This window comes from Lagopus muta, chromosome 8 (genome assembly GCF_023343835.1).
Source record: "Lagopus muta isolate bLagMut1 chromosome 8, bLagMut1 primary, whole genome shotgun sequence".
NCBI lineage: Eukaryota > Metazoa > Chordata > Aves > Galliformes > Phasianidae > Lagopus > Lagopus muta.
In genome coordinates, this window is record NC_064440.1 from 10,288,532 (window position 1) to 10,309,530 (window position 20,999).

The 20,999-nt window shown below is 41.7% G+C and overlaps 1 protein-coding gene across 5 annotated transcripts in view; it reads left to right on the top strand.

Moving 5' to 3' along the window:
* Window positions 1-20,631, top strand: part of SEMA5B (semaphorin 5B) — a 246,171-nt gene extending 225,540 nt beyond the window's left edge. For 2 of the 5 annotated variants that reach the window (XM_048953842.1, XM_048953846.1), the window contains 3 exons: window positions 868-912; window positions 4,087-4,292; window positions 18,878-19,429. In XM_048953842.1, coding sequence (XP_048809799.1) covers window positions 868-912; window positions 4,087-4,292; window positions 18,878-19,123 — 497 coding nt within the window. In that variant the 3' untranslated portion in view covers window positions 19,124-19,429. The other 3 variants (XM_048953843.1, XM_048953845.1, XM_048953844.1) reach the window with 3 other exon arrangements.
* The last annotated feature ends 368 nt before the right edge of the window (window positions 20,632-20,999 follow it).

Genomic DNA, 20,999 nt, shown 5'->3' on the forward strand with positions numbered 1-20,999 from the left:
ATGTAGGAGAGAAGCTCATGACTAGGCGTCAAACTAGGGTGAGATTTTCTCTGCTATAAAAAAGGGTATGGATGCTTCTAGTAAAGCAAAAAATTAACAAATAAGTTATCAATTCCCTTGTTGAAGGTACAGAATAACTGACATTCCTTTGGGGCATCTCAGCTCTCTTAATATAGAATTACCTAGATCTGGAATGAATAACTAGTACTGCTTCACCCAAATTGAACCTTTTAACCTTGCATAGCCCTTCATCTAGGGCTGGGTTATAAAAATGAGCTCTATTCTCAGCATGGAGCAGGCAAAAGAAGATGCTTGAGTTCAGTTATGAAAGTAAGCATCCTAAAATCACGAAGAAGCAAACGGGCAGATGGAGACAACCACTATGTGATGTGGGGAGAATAATCAAAGGTCTAACAGCAGCATAATTGATGGACAGATGGCAATCATCATTTTCCATTCTGTTTTTTGTGGAAACTGAATCTCTCAGGAAAATATTTGATATTGGTCTAGCCTGAATAACATCTTCCAAATGTTATTTTCTGGACTATAATGACCTGGCTTAAAAATTTGAGATCCCCAGACGGTTGTAGTCTCTTTTTCCGTGATTTTCTTAGCTGTCTTCTTTCCCCTAAACTGAAGAAGCTAAATAGCGATCAGGTAACTGTACTGTAATTGCCAGGTCTTTGGAGAGGTTTTGTTACATGTGGTTCACAGTCTGAGCTTTTCATTCAATTTAGAGAGACTCTCAGCTTGCTGCAGAACACATGAGCAGCTTCTTGTGCCTGAATCACAGGGGGGTTTAATTACTTAAAGAAGTAAAGTGGTGGCAAAATGACAACTTTCTCCGATCTTCTTCTCTTTGTTTAGTGATCCTGCCAGCATCCAGCATCGATGAGAGCACAAACTGTGGAGGTAGGATACCACTAACCATATATCTTATTTTTGTCTTAACCTGGCTTCTATTCTCCCTGTGCAGTATCAAGCAAACCATTAATCTATACAGCTCACATCCCAGTGATAGCCTTAATTCCACTGGAGTCTTGCTGTCTGAGTCAGACTGCAGGAATGTATCACACAGGCCTCTTGTCAGTTCCAAGATTTTTGTCTACTTGGGGGTTTGGCTTGGCCACCAAGGTCATTTATTACCAGGGAGCACATTACTTGTCTGTCTCTACCCCCAGGACAAAGGTTCAAGAGAAAGGCACAGTCCTCATTTCACCACTGTAAGCCTCCTGCTGTTTGGAGGCAGGTGTTTTTAAGTAACCTGTAAAGAGTTCGCTGAACAAAGTCTCTTAGTTCCTTTTCTGATATAGGACTAGATTTCAGTTAGTAGTTGTCCTCCAAGTTCTTTTCACTGAAGTCCTCACCTCAAAGAAGTTGTCTCTTTTCTGCACGTAACTAGGAAAGATCCAGTCATTAGTCTCACTCTTCCACTGCCCCATGAGCCACTGTGATAAAAATTCAGACTAAAGAAAATGGCAGGTGCTTTCAGTGTTTTTAAATGCTAGTTTCACACTAATGACCATCTCAATTCCTGCTAGCACCACACCCCTGATTTCCTGAAATCTAAATGATCTGCGGACTGCTAAAATGTTTTCTCCCTGTGGAGATGATGGAAAAAAAAGAAAAAGAAAAAAAAAAAGGCATGCCACCTGTGGAATGGAAATGCAGCCACTGTGTTTATGACTGTTGGACAATCAATTGATTTCCAATCAATGTAAATAAGATTTCAACACCTACAGTATAACAGTTGGTTTTCTGCATCAGTCCTTCCCTTCCAGAAAGTGCAATATATCTGCTTCAGTTCCAGGACTCCTTTCTATGGGTTGCATTCTGCCCTTATACTCTCTATTCACATTTCCTTCTTTTTCTAATAGCATTATACTTGCTGCTGTTACATTTTACCATTGCTAATATCATTTATTACTTAGCATTCTATTGTATTTGGCAAGAAAGACAATCAACAGAAAATGTGTTGATGCATCTCAGAAAATCTGTATTTTCCAAGTGAGGAACCAGAAAACTTTCCCACAGGGATTTGCATACTGAAGACAAAATAATTTTTGTCTCAGGTACTGCTAAAACTCACCTGATAAATCAGATGGTTCTTTGAAAGGAGAGAGTGGAATGTAGGAGCACATTTCTATGATTCTGTGTTTCAAGAAGGATATCCTACTGAAGTGAATTGGGAAATGTACTGAGACATTCAGTGCAATATAAGCAAAGCTGGATGGAAGGAGAATGAAGTGGTATCATGTAGCTTCACTGAATGAAGTTACATATCTGTGTTTCAGCTCTCATGAGTGAGGTAAAGTAGGCTGAGATTTTTTAGAAAGGAAATGTCTTTTTGTAAATATCTTAACAATATTCAGTAGGAAATTGCTGTCTTTCTGCCATTTTTGGACCGTCGTGAGAACACAATAGAAAGTGGTAATCTTGCAATAGAATTTTATAGTGTGGTTTGAAAAATAAATGTAGCTTGTCAGTCTAATATATTCTGTATGTTCCTTACTATAATTATGATTGAAGTGCTTTACTTTGCTGTAGGACTCTATTGGTTTGGTTCCTTTTAAACTCGGGAGGATATTCTTTAACTAAAGATTAGAGGAGTGCAGCAGACTAATGGGCAGAATTCTGTATTTGAAAAGCATATCAGTTAAAATGTAAGATGGCACCAAAAAAATGCACACCGTGATCAGATTAAGAATGAACCTCATTTAAAGCCACTTTCAGAGTAGTCCCTTCCATTTCTCTGCACACAGTTAAGTCAACACAGCAGTCTGCCCAAATGAATTGGCTTTTTAAGTAGTACGAGAATTTTACCACTGCAGTCCCCACTGAGACAGTGTGGCCATCCTCCGGGAGAGATGTCCTGAGGGGGCAAGCAGTCGGAAGGAAGAAATCCTTCCCAGGCATTTGTCCTCTGTCATTCCTGCTTGAAAGATTAAGAAAAAGCATTAGAATACGGTAACATCTGGGGCCATCCTTGCTGATTCTTATTCTGTAGATTCCCCAGTGCAACACAGCAAAAGACAGAAGGGTCGCAAACTATTGCTACACAAGAATGTCTCTGGTTGCTTCGTTAACTTTGTGGCTGTAAGGATCTCTAATGTTTGTTCTGGTGTTGGTGGGGATCTTATGGCAGTTCCTCTTACAGAGGGGTTTGACACTCTCCAAAGGGAGAGCGGAGCAAGGAATACTCTTAACATTCTTCTCCCACCAGCCAGAGCTGGGAGTCAGGTATGCCCAGTGCGCAGGGCACTCCTGGAAGCTACAGCTTCTTCCTAGGGCTCGGAGGGTGCTGTTGTAATCCCATGTGGAGAGATCTCTGCAGGAGGCTTTGGGCTAGGAGCTTTTCCTTTGGAAAAATTCACACTGTTGCTACCCCACCGACACCTGCCTGCGACTGCCTTCCTATCTTTGTGGAGGAAGCCAACAAAGCAGGTTTTTTTCAAGCAGTTACCCCCTTTCCTTTTTCCTCCATATGATTCTCATTCCCTCGGAGCCGTACAAATACTCCTCAGAGGTAGTGCAGAGGTGGCCAGGCAGCACTCCCCTGTGAATAAGCAAGAATGCCTACTATGCTAGGATTACACAGGACGGACTCTGTGTCTCACTCACCCCACACAGTCTCATAGGCGTTTCGGGCAGCTGACAGAGAGGGGTTTCTCCTCCTTTCCTTCCCCTTCAGAGATACACTGAGGATTTTTATCCCCTTATTTCCATGACACACACACACACTTTGGAATCCGTTACTGCGCATTGTTTGTATGGCTCATTTCTTTAGCTGTCAGCTTAACATAATGTTTAGATTCAATATCAATAGAGGGGAGAGAGGAGAGACAGGGTGGGAGCTTTGAGAAATCAATGCATGAAATTGTTAAACTGCACAAGGCAGAGCTGCAGTGGGGAGACTGATTTTCAGGGAGATTATGTCAGTTTATGTTGGAACGTAAGACTCAGGCTTCAACAGCTTATTAAAGTTGATCCTGAGATGTCATGGCTGCGATTTGCACCTGTGGTCTTGTCGGGAGAGGGAAAAAGGCTGTTCTTTAAAAATAGTGTCTCCTGTCATTTCCCTTGCAGGTTTTAGTCTCATCCATCTGATTGCCACTGGGGTCTCCTGCTTCTTTGGCTCTAGCCTCTTAACGTTTGTGATTTACGTGTACTGCCAACGCTGTCAGAGGCAGTCCCAGGAGTCGACCGTCATCCACCCAACCACTCCCAACCATCTTCATTACAAGGGCAACACAACGCCCAAGAATGAGAAGTACACCCCCATGGAGTTCAAGGTAGGGTACTTGACGGGAAACGCCACAAACAGCTTGATACTGCCTGAACAATTCTGTGTTTGTGTCGTGGTTTGAATTGGGTAGGTTGGTGTTTTCTGCGCCCAGCTGTTGGCATTGTATGTGGTGCTGAAGGGGCATTTAGCCATACTGTCACAAAGGGGTTAAAAAGTCTCATTACTGCAATGGGATTTTGTTCTGTTTCACAGTCCTGATGAATGCCAGTCTGGCAACTACATACCAACATACTCCAGGCCATTCTGACTATTGTACATATACAAATTGTCCTCTAAGAAATCAGTAAGAGCTCAGTTCACTGCTTTGTTAGCGCGTGGTAAAGAGGAAACGGAGGGGAGGAAGAATAAAAACTGAAACTTCATTGACAAATAGCTGGGAAAATGCTTATTGGTAGGATGAGATTCTGGAAATGCTTTGTGAACTGCAAAAGTGGAGAAAATGAGAAAGCAAAGAGAGTTCTGCCCCCTCTATCAGGATTGGACAGGATTTATCCCCAGGCAACCATGCAGAAATTTAATGATAGCTGTAGACTTGGGTGCTGAAGCCTTTGGAGAATACTGAAGAGATGTATTCTGTTGGGACATCTGCTTGCTAAGGTGAATATCACCTGTTATCTGAAAAGACAGGACTAAGGGTGCAGGAGACGAGATGCTGAAATAGTAGCACAGCACTCTGTATGAGGATTGGTCTGCAGGTGAAATGTGAGATCAGAGAGCTGAGCAGTGGGATGGGCGCAATGCTTTTTGTGTCACTGTGGGAAGAACAGCCTGCCTAAGGTGAATTGAACAGCGCAGAGCATTGTTTGGGATGTGAATACAAAGCAGCAATAAATCCTCCAGCTGCTTATTCCTTCGTAAAGCTATGTGCTGTTGACATTATGATTGTCTGTTTCTGTTGATCTGGCCTGGCTTCTGACTGAGACCCAACACTGTGATCGGCTGCGGGACCATTGCCACAGGCTGAACACCCTGGGTGTTGGGGTTGTTTCAACATAGGGACTTTATAACTCTGGGCACAAGAGGACTGCTGATATATGTCCATGATTTGCAATGTGAATACGTGAATACGCATCAGAATTAAGAGCTTGTATCAAGTCATTTGAAAAGAGTCAGTGTTGTTCTGGCATTTTAAGGGAAAACAGTGTGAGCTGCAAAATAAAAGACCAGCTGGGCAATAAGGATCCACTGAATTCCTTGTGTTGGGCATTGTAACCCCTCAGAGGATCCTGCTGCCTACAAATACAGTCTTGAAAATACATTTTCTAGTATTATAAGGCTACAGTTGCATACAGTTTAATAAGGATGCAGCATCGTAATGCGAGTCAGCATAGATTTGTGGAAAGTAAATCATGTCAGGCAAATTGGATTCCTTTTTTAAATTAAATAAATATTGATCTAGATGTGAGGAAAGCAGCAGACATATTGGGATTTTCAGAGGCTTTTAACAAAGTTTCACAGGATGTATTATTCTACACGCTCTGTATACATGGGTTAGGTAATAAATTATTAAGACAGGTAAAGAACTGGGACCTGATCCTAGAAACTTCAAACTATGACAGTAAAACTTTCAGTTACGTGAGGAGTTGTGACAAAGTTAATAGGAAGATCCAAGTGAGAAAGTCTTCCAGGAATGAAGGTGAGAAAGGGTGTCACCTTATTCCTTGCATAGCAAACAATGAAGGCAAAAGACGCGTGGTTTGTTATTTGGTTTTTTGTGTGTGTTTTTTTTCTAGGAAGTGTGTCATTGCAGGATTGGCTTTATATTAACATTTTCTTCATAATTTATACTATCTTATTCCATCAGATCATGCTGAAGTAGAAAGAATAGTTAAAATTTAGAAGAGAATGAGATTGTTCCCAGAATGATCGTGATTGATTGGGTAAATGGATTCTGAAAAGCAATATGTCTGTGCAAAGTGGTGCAGCGGAGTAGAAGTAATAACAAAGCTGAGCAAAGTTTAAAATAGCAGCAGATTAGTTAATGAAGTATCAGGAGGGAGTTGACCTCCTTGATAGATCCATCTCGGAATACTTGATCTAGTGTGTAGCAACAGTGAGCAGCTGCTAGAGTCTTCTTTCGATGGACACGCAGTGCATAGGCGCTAGATCAAGTTTTGAAAATCTAGTTTATTTAGGGGAAGGCATTAGGCAGCTGGGACTGTATGAGTTAGGCTTGAGGAGAAAAGACTTGGGCATACTGAAAGACACACCAAATGAGGCTTATTTACAGAACATTAGCAGGTGAAACAGTTCAGGTGCATCAACCTGCAGTCATGTGACAGGCAAAATCTATATGTTTAGGTGCAAAGGGCTACTTGCAGAGTCATATTCAGAATGGTGAATAAGGCAAGTAGACTTTTGGAAGAAGTAAGATTTATTTATCAAGTGGAGCCCCTTTTCTCTGTTCGTGTAAAATATGTCCTTGTGTTATCTTCTCTATTGGCCCTCCTTCCTTAAAGTCTTGCCTGAAAATTCCTTATTTAATAATACAAATTCACCACTCCTCAGCGTTGCCTAGAAGAACATAGTGTTAGTGTAGTAAGTGGAAGGTTCTGTGTGCTCTGTGCTGTGTAATTACAGAACTTATTATTAGCCAGCTTTATTTTTAGGAATAACTGGCAGAGTTTTCTTAGGGTCAGGAGGGAATTTTTTCATGCCTTCAAGAAACGTGTGGTTTTATTGTGATGCTTCACAATTAACATTCAGGTGATGAAGGAGCTAAAATTTACCTCCTGAAAAATGGGAGTCGGACTGAGCATGTGTATGAGCCCATCTGAATTTCAAGTGTGTACTTATGAAAGGAAGTGAAAACGCCTGAAATTCCAGATTCTAAAACCAAATAAGTATACACAGCAGATGCAAATAAATAAATAAAAATCCCCAAACATTTTTAGTGGGTGAAAGCAAAAGAACTGTAGGCTTTTGCATGTGTGTGTGTGTGTGTGTGCATGGAGAAGTTAATGCACCCGTGATTAAGGAAAAACATAGCATGCAGGCTGTTTTTCAGTAACAAAAAATGATGATACACAGTGATGTGATGGTAGCAGAAGGCTGAGCATATGCAAAAGCCTATTATTCGCATTCTTTGATAATACTCAGCCTTCTGCAGCCATCTTTAGTTTATTTTCATCTTGAAATATCTCTGCTCTCCAACCAGCAGGTGAACACAGTAGAAGGTTTGGCAATGTTGCATTCAAATGCACAGCTCTGAAAGCAGACTCATAAATCAAGGTGAATTTTATATGAAGGCAGATTTTAATGAAGAAAGTGCTAGCTGATCTCAGCCTCGTTGGGCATTTCAGCCTAGCAATGCAGTAATGCAGATCAGATGTAAATATCATACATAATGGTGACCTATTGATCATTTCGCTGACGCTAACTTGCCTAGGCAGTGTTTTGCAGAAGAACGTGTTGTTTTTGCTGGCTGGTTTTCCCTTCCTGTTTTACTTTCTCAGGAATGCTGCGAGGTTTATTATTAGCTGTTTTCGCCATGATGTCTTAAAAGATTTCATGCATATGCATTTACCGGCAGCGCGTTGATTTTCATTTGTTATTCACAGATTGTAGGGGAGAGAACTTTTGGGTCACCTAATAAGCAGTTCATGTTTCATTAATTGGTTAAAGTTCATACAGCATTCTGACAATATTGAAGTCTGTGCAGAACAAGAGCATAATGAAATAAAAATTATCTACTCTTCACGTTTTGGCACGATGGGCTACAGAGCCATCTATGACCTTCCCAGTACTGCCACAATGATTATTTAGAATATGGCTATCAAGGCAAAGGGAAGAACCTCTCTTTTGATGTCTTGCTTCAGCTGGTTGGTGTCTTATTCATGCAAGTTGCTTGTTTAGCATCATGCCAATGGAAAGCCTGATGATCTGCAGTCGAAGCAAGAGGATGTAGGGTCAGTGTTGAGCCCTGGAGAATTAGGAACTGCGAGCTGCCGCTCATGAAGAAAAGGTTTGAAGTGAACATCTTCCTATTGCTAAATGCTCTGCCAATGAAGAGAGCCAATTTTTTACTCTACATGGGATATGGACAGGCAAAGGCATCTGCATGTTGGTCCAAATCCAAAACGCAATGGCCTTTGGATCAAGACAGATGTGATTAGAGGGAAATAAAAGTTTGCAGGATGGTTGTGATGATGATTCTGCAGATTTTCTTCTTGATTGTGCTGGACAGACTTCCCTTTGTCCTTCCTTCTTTAAGCATAGTCATGCAGTCAAACTCTGTACTGTTGCCTCAACTAAGCTAGGGAAGCACTCAAGCACTGCATCTGTTCTAGGCATCACTGCTGCTCTTGCAGACACTAAGGATCAAATACTGAAGTTGTGCTCAAGTGAAATAGTGGTTTGTGTTGAAAAGTAAATACCTGTGAGGGAAAGTGAAGTAAAAAGTGAGTGAGATTGCTGTAAATGGCAGTGAAAAATGGAAACTAAATAATTTATGTTTCAGATTGTGCCTTGATTTTCCAGGAAGACACCAGAAAAATGCACATTAGATTGGGTAGGACTGTGAGTCCTGTAGTTGCCCCAAATTATATAGCAAATATAAACTCACCTACCAGGAAATGGTAGAATATTCACTTGATTTCCTGGAACTCCAAATAAAATAGAAAATAGAATGAATATTTTTTAATAAATTGAGAACAGTGCTGTTGAGAATCAAATGAGAATGCAGATCAGATATCAAAAGTCTCTAGACACTGTGATCCACACTTAGTAATCACGAATAATTCATGGCAATAAAATATCAATGTGGAGGGTTACGAAACAGAAACCAATTCTGTGTTCAGGAGAAGAATCCTTCTGAATAAAACAACAGACTGAGCATTTGGCATGGCTTCCAGCATTGCAAAATGAAGTGAAGCTCAGGATATAGGAAAGTGGATGTCCGTATGGATTTTAAATGTCTCTCTCTTGGCGATGGTCATTTTTACTGCCACTGAAAATCACACCTATTTTGTAGCAGGGAGACAGTCAACGGTTCTAGTTTAAATGAGCTTTAACTGCTATCAATGCCGGAGGAATGTTCGTCTCAGTCAACCTTGGTCTCTGAGGACGTTTGTTTCTTTCTGCCATAGAAAACGTAGCGCCTTTGTGTCCTATTGCTTCATTTAGTGTGTTACTACTTCAACAAAAATTGGCTAACCCATTTATTTGTAGTGATCGCAGCACTTAGACTGATAGCAGTGTGATAAGAGCTTTGTCTTTTCCCAATGGCCCTGTCACTGTGCATCATGCAGGTCCCAGGAAGTGGCTGTAAAGTTGAGATGTAAGCCAGCAGTTATGAATCCCAACATAGCCAATAAGTTACCAGCAGCCTTCCTTAAGTATTTGCTTGAGCTGCATGGTGTTTTAGAGAGAGATTTAGCTGATGTAATCAGCTGGAATAAAATAAATACACACATATATACAAATATAGTAAATCAAATTGAAACATAAATTTTGTTCCCAATAAATTTCATGTCTTACAAAGACTATTTCCTCTGAACAAAGTGGCATTTAAGAACATTAAGTGCTTGAATGGTAGAGTACACATTTTTAGTACTTACTGTGAGTATGGTATTATTTGAAAAAGAATAGTAGGGGCAGGGGGCTGTGTTGGGAAAGGAGCATTGTGTCCTTTCTTGTATGATCCTGCAGTCGCAAATATCACTTCAGGGGACTCTCAATTTGCATAATGCATGCTAGGAAGAGAAAGTGGGAGAGCTTACTGATGGGGAAAAAAGGATTAAGTGGTGCATCTCAGTCAAACTCTATTAGTGTCTTTTCTCCCCTTTATATCATTGGGTTGAGTCAAATTGAGCAGTCAAGCGTGCCTAGAAGTGTGGGTGTCCAGGGACAGCTGTGCCTGTGGGGCACTGCGCATCTCTTGGAGGTGTCCTCACCCCAGGGCAGGATCAGCTCAGCAGGCTGCTGTGTGCGTGTCACAGATATCACCCTCATGTTGATGTATTATTTAAGAACAGGGGGAACTGCCAATCTGAGCGGTTTCCTTGCTCCTGTGCCCTCTGGGATGCAAAGCAACTGCTGCCAATGGTCCCCCAAAGGAAATTAGTTCTCCCTTCATCCATTCTTCATGAAAGCTCTTTATTAATTCACAGGGCTGTTATTGCTTTTTGGGAGGTGAGAATCCACCTTGCTACCCTTTGCCTACCGTTTTGTGAGAGTCCAGCCTTGTGGATGACTTTTTGCTTTCCTTCCTCTTTCAGCAATATTGAGAAGTTTTAAATCATGCTGGGGTTTGATGCTTCATGTTCATCCTGTTAGGTTTTCTGGTTTTGGCTTAACCTTCTCTCCTCCTCCTTGTATGACCAGGTGGATCTGCTTTGCACTCAGGTCAGGAATATGGTCTGTGCTGCTCTCATAGTCTGTGCTAGTCATCATGGATGTTTGCACCAACTTTCTTTAGGGTTGCGTTGCAGGAGTTGTGATGATGTGTGGGCATGAACAAAACAGGTTTGTAGGTAGACAAGTTTCGTGTGATTTTGATTATTTTTTTATTCAGATCAAGGAATCAGTGGAAAAAATCATTCAGGTTTTTGAGCATATGACTTGCCATTTCAGACCTGGACAGCTGTGTTCAAAAGTTCATCTAATTTTTCCAGCTAAACTAGGGGATCTAATAATTGATATCACTTTTGGCTTGCAATTTTACCTTTTCTGATTTCTCAGAGGTTTACATATATCTCCCCTACCCACTCACCTGTGCTGGAAGGAGAATTAAATGAAGAACTCCAGGAATGGGGATAACAAAACCACACTGTGTGGAAAGCTGTGTACTTACATGACTTCCCTCTACTGGCCAGAACAGGAATATTTCAAATATGCCCTAGTCCCATTTGCTAAAAATTAATGGTTCTCTCTTGTTCCGGGTTCTTGAAGTGTTCTTCCCTCCTCATCTCCACAAAGCTCTGCCTGGCACTGGTATGCACAACACTCACAGTGGGAAATCCTCAGTGCCTCTAACATATGGAGGAAGAAAAACTTATGTGTTTGTAGAAGAGTTTAAAGGGAGCCATGAAAGCAGGGAGCTAAAAGTAAAGGCAGAGGAGAATATTGGACAAATAAGCACCAGAAAACAAACTCAGTGTTATACTTGGGAGTTGCCTTACTATTCATCTGCAATATCTCCACCAGCAAATGATAGATATTAGGTAGAATTCTAAAGAAATGGAGCTGCATACATACAAGATAGATAGTTGTGTCAGTTGTGTTCAGAACTGAAGCCTGCAGAAACATTTCAGCCATTGACACCTTCCCCCAGTGCATTGTTTTATGTGCACAACAGGTTTGGCATAGGGAAAGCAGGCACAGCTCTGCCTGCACTCTCCTGAAGACAGGGGGATTCCTCATTAAGTCAGCTCTAATGCTGTCCTGAGATTTGGCACTAAGCATGTGAATAAAGGAAAATACTGAAAATCAGTGGAGGAATGAATCTAGATGGACTGTGTCCCAGAGCCTGCGAGAACCAGCTAATGAACAACTCCAATTACCTTTATAAATATCACAGACCTTGGGCAAACTCCCAGTACCATGAAATGCAAAGGTAACACAAAAGCGTTCGTAAGAATGCAGGCCAATTTCCTCCCAGCTAATTGAGTCATTTTTAAGCTCCTCAAGTGCGATGCACTAAAGTCACACAAGTAGCTTTAATAACTCTGTGTGAGAAACACCATTTGGATTTGGGGATGAGGCACAATATCTGTTAAGTGTATGTTCACAGTCAATGACATATTCCTCAACATTCCCCATTCAGCAAAGCATATCAAGGGAGTGTTAAACCCCAGTTGGTCTTTAAAATTTGGCAGTCGAGGTCACAGCAGAGAGTGAAACCAGGAGAAACAAATGGGATTGATTCGTCTGTGCTTTTAGTTACAGTGATGGAAACTCATTGAAACCAATCTGTGTCAGTGTTAATATTTGAAACCTGCACTAATGTTGGAAAGGCAACATATCGCGTACTCTGATGAGATGAAAGGTGCTTAGGTGGAACTGACAGCTGAGTTGGGACCATGATGCTGAGAAGGAAGAAATCAAACACAATCACTTTTTGCACAGTTTCAGTATTAGCAGATGAAAGAAAAGCACCAGACTGAGCTGCATACGGGCAGATTCTCAGTTGGTTAAAAACTGCAGCTTCACTGGTCCATAAACTTAAAGAAAAGAGTGTGCTATAGGTGTCTGAAATAATCTTGTGACATGTAAGTACAAATTGGTTTGGACAGGAGCGCTGCTGCAGAGATTGAGACTTGGCTAATGGACTGTAAACATCGGGCAATTGTTAATGGGAACATACGGGGCTGTGGGGAGGAGTTGTTCGGGGCACTGCAAGCAGAAATGCAAGGTTTGGATTTATTTAATATCTTCATTAATGAGCTTGGAGAGGGTGCAATCAGTGTGTTAATTAAACTAGCAGAAGAGACGAAACTAGAAGGTATAGAAATAATCGAAAATGACCTGGAGAGAGAGAAGTGTAGAGAGGAAATAACAAGGTAAGATGCAGCATGGGGAGAAAACAAAGCAATCTTGAGGAAAATAATCAAAAAGCAGCAGTTTAGAGGGTGGGAGATACTTGGAAAGCAGTACAACTATGAGAGATTGAATAGAGCTAGCAGATGGCAAATTATGCTCAGTTTTAACTTTTATTTCTATTTTTACTACATCTTTTTTTTCTTTGCACCACTGCAGCTACACCTTTGCAATTCTCAGCTAAATGTAGTGCTGCAGGCTGGCACTGCTCTGCATGACTTATGCTTGTAATTCACTGCCATAAGCGGCTCTGAGACCATCCAAAAGCTCAGGGCTGTAACTGCAGTGATGCAGGGAAAGCTGCCTGAAACGGAAGCCCAGTATGGCCGAACACCTATAGGTGATGCTCTGCACCCAGCGTGTACTATTTAACCTATTTGCTGTTTTAGAAAGCAGTGATTGTACATCTGGTAAGTTGATAGCACATCCAAGGGCAGTTGCTAAACTTCTGTGGTGATGCTGCTTTGTGTGTGAGGGACCCAGTAAGCGGAGAGGCTCATGCACCAAGACATAACAGGTTAGCACAGAGACAGATGGCACCGTCCCACACAGCTGAGGTCATGTCTGCTGTATCCTGTGCACCAGCTATATTGGGAAGCAGTCTAGGGCAGCCCATAATTTTCCTTTTGTATCTGGGCACCACATCATGGGTGTTGCCACCACCAAACTGGTGTCAAGCCAGAGGTAAATAACGTGCTCCGTGCTAGACACCTGCACTTGCCAATGGGAAGACTTCCATTGACTGCAGTTCCTTGTTAAGAAAAAGAACATGGATCTTGTTCTAAGCAGGGACACATTTTTGCCTTATTATTACAACATGCAGTTCGTTTTGTCATCGTACCCATGCTTAAAGTCAGAGATGTGCCAAAGTATCTTTCTGACAATGGTCCTTTATGTTGCCAACTCTGAAGGTTTTTATAAGCTTTAAACGGCAGTAATACTACCTCACTCCCTCTCAAGTATGGGGATAAAATAGCTATTTTCAAACAGCTATAGAAAGCTGTAGCTATTCATTTTCTTATAATTGAACGTTAGTTCCGTTGTTAATCTGAGCACATCTACAGATGCTGGCATCATTTGGGGGCTGCTTAATTTATTTACCAATAACAAATTGGTGAACAAATAATTTCCAGTCCAAAAATACAGTAAGCTTCCATCCCAGACGAACATGCAATCATAAGTTTAGTGTCACAGTGGGATTTCTTTATATCTCTTTTTGAAAGGAAATACCTTCTTACAGAGAAAATAGATTCTTCATCTGTACATCTACGTTCCCCTTGTAATCCTGCAAACAGCCATGTTGAATCTGTTGGAAAAACTCAATGCATAAAGCCTGGCTGGTGCTACCTTTGGCTTCAGTGTAGAGATTTTGTAAAAACATCGGGTAGGACAGTTTGTTTAATGTAATGCACTAAGCAGATTGTTAAGAAAGATCCGACAGAAGGATTATTACAGTCTTATAAGTCACTCATAGCTTGCAGTAAATACATGGGTCTCATAAGGTCCTTCTGACAGCTTTCCATCTTTGCAGCGCAGTTTGTAATGCATAGCTTGTGAGACACAGCAGTGCTGTGGCATCGGGTTGATCACAAGAAAGGGAGCATGTGGGTGGGCCAGACGTCATTTGTTTTCCTGGTGTTGAATTGTGCTGAGAGGTTATTTTAGTTATACGGTTTATTTTATTGAAACGCAATTATTATGCTAATTATTTCCAAATTTACTGGTTAATTATAATTCTGAGCTCTTTACCTTGGTGCTTCCAGAGGTGTACAAGCTGTGGGAAATGTTTCTTAATATATTTTTGCAAACCTAATTCATTTGGCTAATGTTCCTAGAGCACAAAAAGTAATGTCCTTTAACAAGAAGGCATGGCTAGCTCCATAAAACGGCTGATCTGTATCGAAAAGGCATTTTGCTCATTCTGATTTCACTGCAAGAAACAAACGACTTTCAAAGAGCACAGAAGAAACTAAACGTTGAATCTTGCATTCATTACACCATTGCACAATTCCCTTAAGCCTCCATTTTCCTGAGGGGTGAGGGGGAGTAATGGCCCTCCAACTTTTGCTACAGGATGCTGTTTCAGGAAAATTGGAAATGCTACTTTAGTTCGTTTTGGGCTAATTGTGCAGCTGAGTTCAGTGGGAATTCTGTCCCTGATTTCTGCAGATGCAGGATGCACATGGGATTGATTTGGATGTTGCCAAGAGAAGTGGCTTGACTTCAGAGTTTCTGTTTGGTTCCGGACTTTTATTTTTGACCTTTGTCTATGTCTGCAGTGGATGACGAGGGTTAACAGTGACTGGAGTTGTGACCTTTTGTTCCTTAGTGCCTGTGCTCACTCTGTGAGGAAGAAAAAGGGGAGGATATGGACATAACCCAGTGTCCAACATTGTAAACAAGCTTGAAGATGGAAACTTGGGGCTAAGAGCTAGACGGGGTGGTTTGAAGCTCTCTGAGAAGGTCACCCAACTTTTTCTTTCTTTTTACCTTTTTAAAGGGGAAATTGTCATGGGTGGGAAGTGGAAGAGTCGAAATATCACTAGGCAAAAGACAGTGGGGAAACTGTTGAGCTGGGGAGAAATCTTTGCCCCGCTGACTTCATGGGGACTGCGGTGCTGTGTAATTGGTGATAAACCTATAAAACTTTTGGGAAACCCACTGACTCTTCCCTCACAACACCTCCAAAACAGAAAACAGAAATTTGGAGCTCTATGCAAGCACTGAGGTCTGCATGATAAATTTAAGGAAATCTTGTCATTGCCCGTCACCCTGTGCAAACTACATTCACTAGATAGCCTTTTTTTTTTTCCTGCTATCAGTTATATGTGTATCAGATGCTTTTTGAAGCTTCCTTCTCACACTACCTTGCTGAAAACAACAGGGAATTCCTTTTAATTGGGCATGGAGAGATCTCTTCTAAGTGAAGTTTTGAATTTTTCATGATTGTTTATTGAAAATTGAAACATTTGATCTGTTTATGCGCGTAGGAAATGTTTATACAGCTTTTACATGCAGCTGTAGGATGGGAGTAGTACTGAAAGTCCCATACTGTTACACGTGATGATATTTTGATACATCTGGGAGAATGTAAGCAAGTAGGTCAGTGGATTATGACTCAATGATTTGGAGCAGAGGCAGAATTTGGGGGAGTAGTGGCAAGGCTTTGCTGGAGAAAAAGCAACAAATGGAAAATATGAATGATGACTTTGGCTAAAAATATCAATGGTAAAAGCGGAACAAAATTAAATGTATGCATATGGCCCAATGCAATCAAGTTTAACTCATCTAATGCTTGGCTTTACCTTGGGAAAAACAGCCTGTGCGTGTATGTCACTGTTGAGTTCCAGACGAAGAGCAGCATGTGAGGGGATAGCAACACATTTTTTGTTAGCGTGTTTCAGTTCTAACTAATTGCTAACGTAACAGCAAGAGTGCTAAGTGATTCTTTATGCATTTCTGTTAATATTGAAATACTCAGTTCTCTGCTGTGCTCAGCATAGCCATGTTATTGACTGGTAAGATTGGACCTTTTGATTAGTTGACAGATCACACGTAATGTAGAAAGCTGCTGGCGTTTTACATTCTCTTAAAACTATATCCATCCTGGTCCATCTCAAATTCCAGTTTGACAAGGCAGAGCTCCCAGGTTACAGGAAGTTTTTCATATGTTAGTCAGGGAGAAGCTGAAGTTGAGCCTGCTTTTGAACAATCCATTGGGATCTGTTAGTGCATGCTGCTGGTGTATCTTCTGCGATAAAGTTCCTGAATTGAGGACAGTGGTGAATAGACCAGAAAAAAATGAATAATATCAAACATGTTGTGATGGTATGGCTCATCCAGGAAGGATGGAAGCAGGTAAAAATATTTGATTGATGTACGGTGAGTTTCTAGTTGTTCATTGAATGGACCCTTTTTTTCTAACCACCGCACACTGGTTTTCACAATAGCTAAGTTTCTGGTCTCAGTTCTGCAACAACCAGAATCTTCTTTCTTTTGAAGAGGTGATGGGACCGTAACGAGAGCCTGAAATCCATTTCTCTCAGTGTTTAAAATACAGCTGAGAATGTCAGCTTAGTTACTGACAACACAGATAAGTCCCTACAAAGGCAACTTTCCCTTTGGTACTGACAAGTACGGGTGGGAGCACCAGTGGGTGCAGCTGAGTGTTTTCATCCCACAGTGACTCCAGCAAGGTCAGCTTGTTGGGAGCCTCTGACCTTGGTGGTGTATCTCATATAGTGCTGGGAATACTGTCCAAAAGGAAAGCTGTTGGCCATCTCCGTGCTGTCACAGTAAGGCCGAGCAGGGCAAGAGCCAGGGTGATAGCTCTGATGGGTGATAGCACAGGGAGATGTAACCACAGAGCTTCTCTTCTCACACAGAGCGTGCATCAGTATGTGTACGTTTCTATAATTTGCTGCTGCCTAATTTTCCTTCTTCAAAATATCAGGCAATTTCTAGGGCCAGTCAACCTAATCACTTATTTATTAAAATGAGACAGACAATAAGTTTGTACAGGGAAACGTGCCGACAGTGCGCATTGATCACAATGATTTAGGACTGTACTGCCTCCGCAGTTTTTCCAGAGACAAATTCCTTGCAGCTAATTGCATTATAAATTCTCTTAAACCCTTTTCAGAAGGTATTTCCCAAAGATATAAGCCCTCAATAAAACAAAACAAAACAAAACAAAACAAAAAAACAAGAATGAAAACGATAAGAGCAAAGGAAAAGTTGTGGGGTTTTTTTTTCCCCTAATGAAATGTTATACAAAAGTAAGACAAGAGATAAAAAAAAATATGCAAATAGCGTTAATTAAATGCTAAGTCTGCTGTAAGGGACTGGTCTTAAACACCGTGGGACTTGTTGGAATTCACACAGATTTTCCAGTTGAAAGCCAAGAAAGATGAATCCTGAGGTTTTTGTCTTTAGGTCGAGATGGTTTGTGCCATCCCAGGTCAGGATTTTGAGGCCAACAAATCTCAAATTTGACAGGTTGTAATTCTGACCTCTCTTGAGTCTTAACTCTGCCGAAAAGGGAGCCAGACAAGTCCAGGACCGCCTGGGTGTGCCCAGGGAGCGTGGCAGTGGGGATCAGCCTGTCCTCTTGCCGTGGTGGTCCATGGCCATTGGGTCACACTGCTTTTAGTGGGCATCCTGAGCTAGAGACGCTGATAGGAATTCTTAGACATCGTGTACAAACACTTGTTTGTTTTCCAGAGAGCACTTCCCCCAAAGACTCAGTGACAGTACTTAGCAAAATGAGTTTTTGCAGGCGATCTCAATCATTTTTATCAAGCTGGGTCAGAAAACACTGAAGCACAGAGAAGTTAATTGAATTTCCCAAGGAAGCATAGAAAGCAACAGAAAACTGAAACCGGCTTCCTTGTTTGCCAGCCTCCAGCACAAACCAGCAGACTGTTGCCTACACTATTTTAATATTTCTTTGGGTGACTGGGAGCAAAGCATGACATTTCTTTTCTTCCTTTCATATTGAAAGGCAGAAATTCTCATTCCTTCAAAGTATTTGTCATTTTGAACATGCTTGTACAAATTCTCTCTTAACTCCTACAAATGCTGTGCTGTAGGTCCAGGCATGGAAAGATCCCAGTCAGACCAGGAGGAGGCTGGATCTCCTCCTGTTTCCACGTACAAGATGTTTCATGTAATGCCTGTTCCATAGAAGTTTTTCAGCTATTCAGTAATTAAAGTGTCTTTATCAGGGTACTTTTGCCACAGGGAAGTCTTTCCTCTTTATATCTTACATAAAATGGGGAGGCACAGTTCCCATGGTAGCTGTAGAGACTGATATTGGATTAGAAGAAGGTATCTTCTTTTCTTCCTCCTCCTCTCCCGCTCCCCATGCAATAAAATTGCTTGATTAAATAGAAACTGGGGCTTGAGCTGGGTTGAGTGTGAGCTGTTTGTGGAACTAAGGTGCAGTGGCTTCCCCAGAAGTACCGGGGTAGCAGAACAGCCATTAGATCCTGGACTGGGCACCTCATCTGACTCTCCATCTCTCTGCTCCAGACAGGAGATGCGCTCATACCTTCCCTAAATGTGCTGTGCCTCGATCACGAGGATGCTGTAGCAAACAAAGCCTGTGTTGACCCTCAAATCAAAGCAGTGAGTTCCCTACTGTACTGCATGGCAAACCTTAAGGATGTGCATAGGAAAATTATAGGTCAGAGACAAGAAGTTGAAGCCAGGAGCTTGTTGAAAAATGTTGTTAGAAATGGTGTTAGAAATGTCTACAACCAAAGTTATAGACTGTAAAGATGAAAGAGAAAGCTTCATACAATCACTGCTTCTTCCAAAATGGGATTTTATCCTTGTCCCTAGGAAAAGCCTGGCATAGCAACGGGTTTTAATCCGGGGATAGGGGGGGATGCTGGTGTGAAAAGTAACAGTAATTCTTGCAAAAATCAAAGGGGGGAGGAAGGGAGGGGGAAAAACCCCTCTACATTTTTATGTTAAAGGGGTGTTTCTGGTTCTTCTTTTTATGCTGCTGTTGACAACACTTGTTTCATGGTTGTTGAAGTATTTTAAGTCATTTTAGTTTTTCCAAAAGTGACCATGATTTGTTACTTGTACTGTAGCTGACAGAAGTGACACACTTAATATCGGGGGGTCCAAACCTGGATATCTACCAATGGAGATGGAGATCAGGTAAATGCACACCTGCTCTGCCAAAGAGAAAAAGCCGCCGTTTGGCAGTTGTTTGAGAGGGAACTGCAGGCCGTAACGTGAGCGCTTTGAAAGAGGTTAGATTGAGCACTACCATTAACCACCAAGGTCGTGTAGGCCCAGCATGGTTCTGTGTGACGTTGACGTTCAGACAACATGCCATCACCCGGAGACTGTGGGTCTCTGCAGAGGGCTCTGGGCCGTGGCCCTAGCAGTAGCTGAGTACAGATGGAACACAGTGAGGAGACCTGGCAGGAGCTGTGGTCCCTGCAGACTGCCCCATAGTGACCTCAAGGGGCCATCTTACTCTCCCAGCTGGAGGGAAGGCCGTGGTGGCTGCAGCAGAGGCTATGCTGAAGAAGGCAGGTGAGAGGGAGGTGTCTGCAGGTAGAAAGCAATAACTGCGTCACACCGTGGCCATGCCTGTCATTCCCTCTTTTCTTTTACAGACACTTAACAAGAACAACTTGATACCAGATGACAGGACCAACTTCTACCCCTTGCAGCAAACCAATGTGTACACGACAACCTACTATCCCAGTACACTGAATAAATATGACTACAGACCGGAGGCCTCTCCTGGAAGGACCTTTACCAACAGCTGATGATGGACAGATCCTACAGGACTACATCACTTCCTATATGAATTTTTTTTATTGATTTTGTGGACCAAATACTGGCCCAGTCTCTAGATGTAAATATTGTACAGTAGGGTCTTTTTTTTTCCTTTGGTTAATTGTATTTCTTGTAAACAGCACATCTCCTTACAAGGACATGGACCATTCTGCAGAGCTTTTGTGGCTGTTTGGTTGGAGATGGCTCTCACTACTGCAACTGTTTATGGCTGGAAGATCAGCATCACTGTCCAAGGCTGATGTCAAGTAGCTGGCTGTGGCCGTGCCACCACGCAGCAGTATGAGTGCATGTGGAGTGACACAGGAGGCGGCCTCCTGGGGCAAGGAGCATCCTTCCTGGGACAGAGGAGCAACAGGGCGTAAGATGATGCACAGCACATGGAACCGACCACGCAGGACTCCGTCGTGCCAACAACTTGAAGAACGTTTTCCTTTTCATTTCCTTTTTTAATTTTGATTAATTTTTTTTTACAGTTTCTGCAGGAAAAAAAAAAAAGAAAAAAGAAAAAAAAAGTAACTTTCTAGGGCAACGTTCCTTTATCTTCAACAGAATCTTTTCATACTGCAGGAAATAATCTCCACCGCCTTCTTTGGTAATATGCAATTGAGCTGGTAAGAAACAACATACAAATAAAGTGCATTACCCAAAGAAGCTTTCTAGAATGTTTCCAGTCTTAATTCAAAGGAAATTATACTGGCAGTGAGATACTGAGGAAAGTAAACGTTGGAATAACATCGGAGACATGAACTTGGAGTGCCTAGCAAACAAAGATGTTTGTATCACTGGAAAAAAAATATGATGATTGCCGCACAAGAGCCATAGGCTTTTT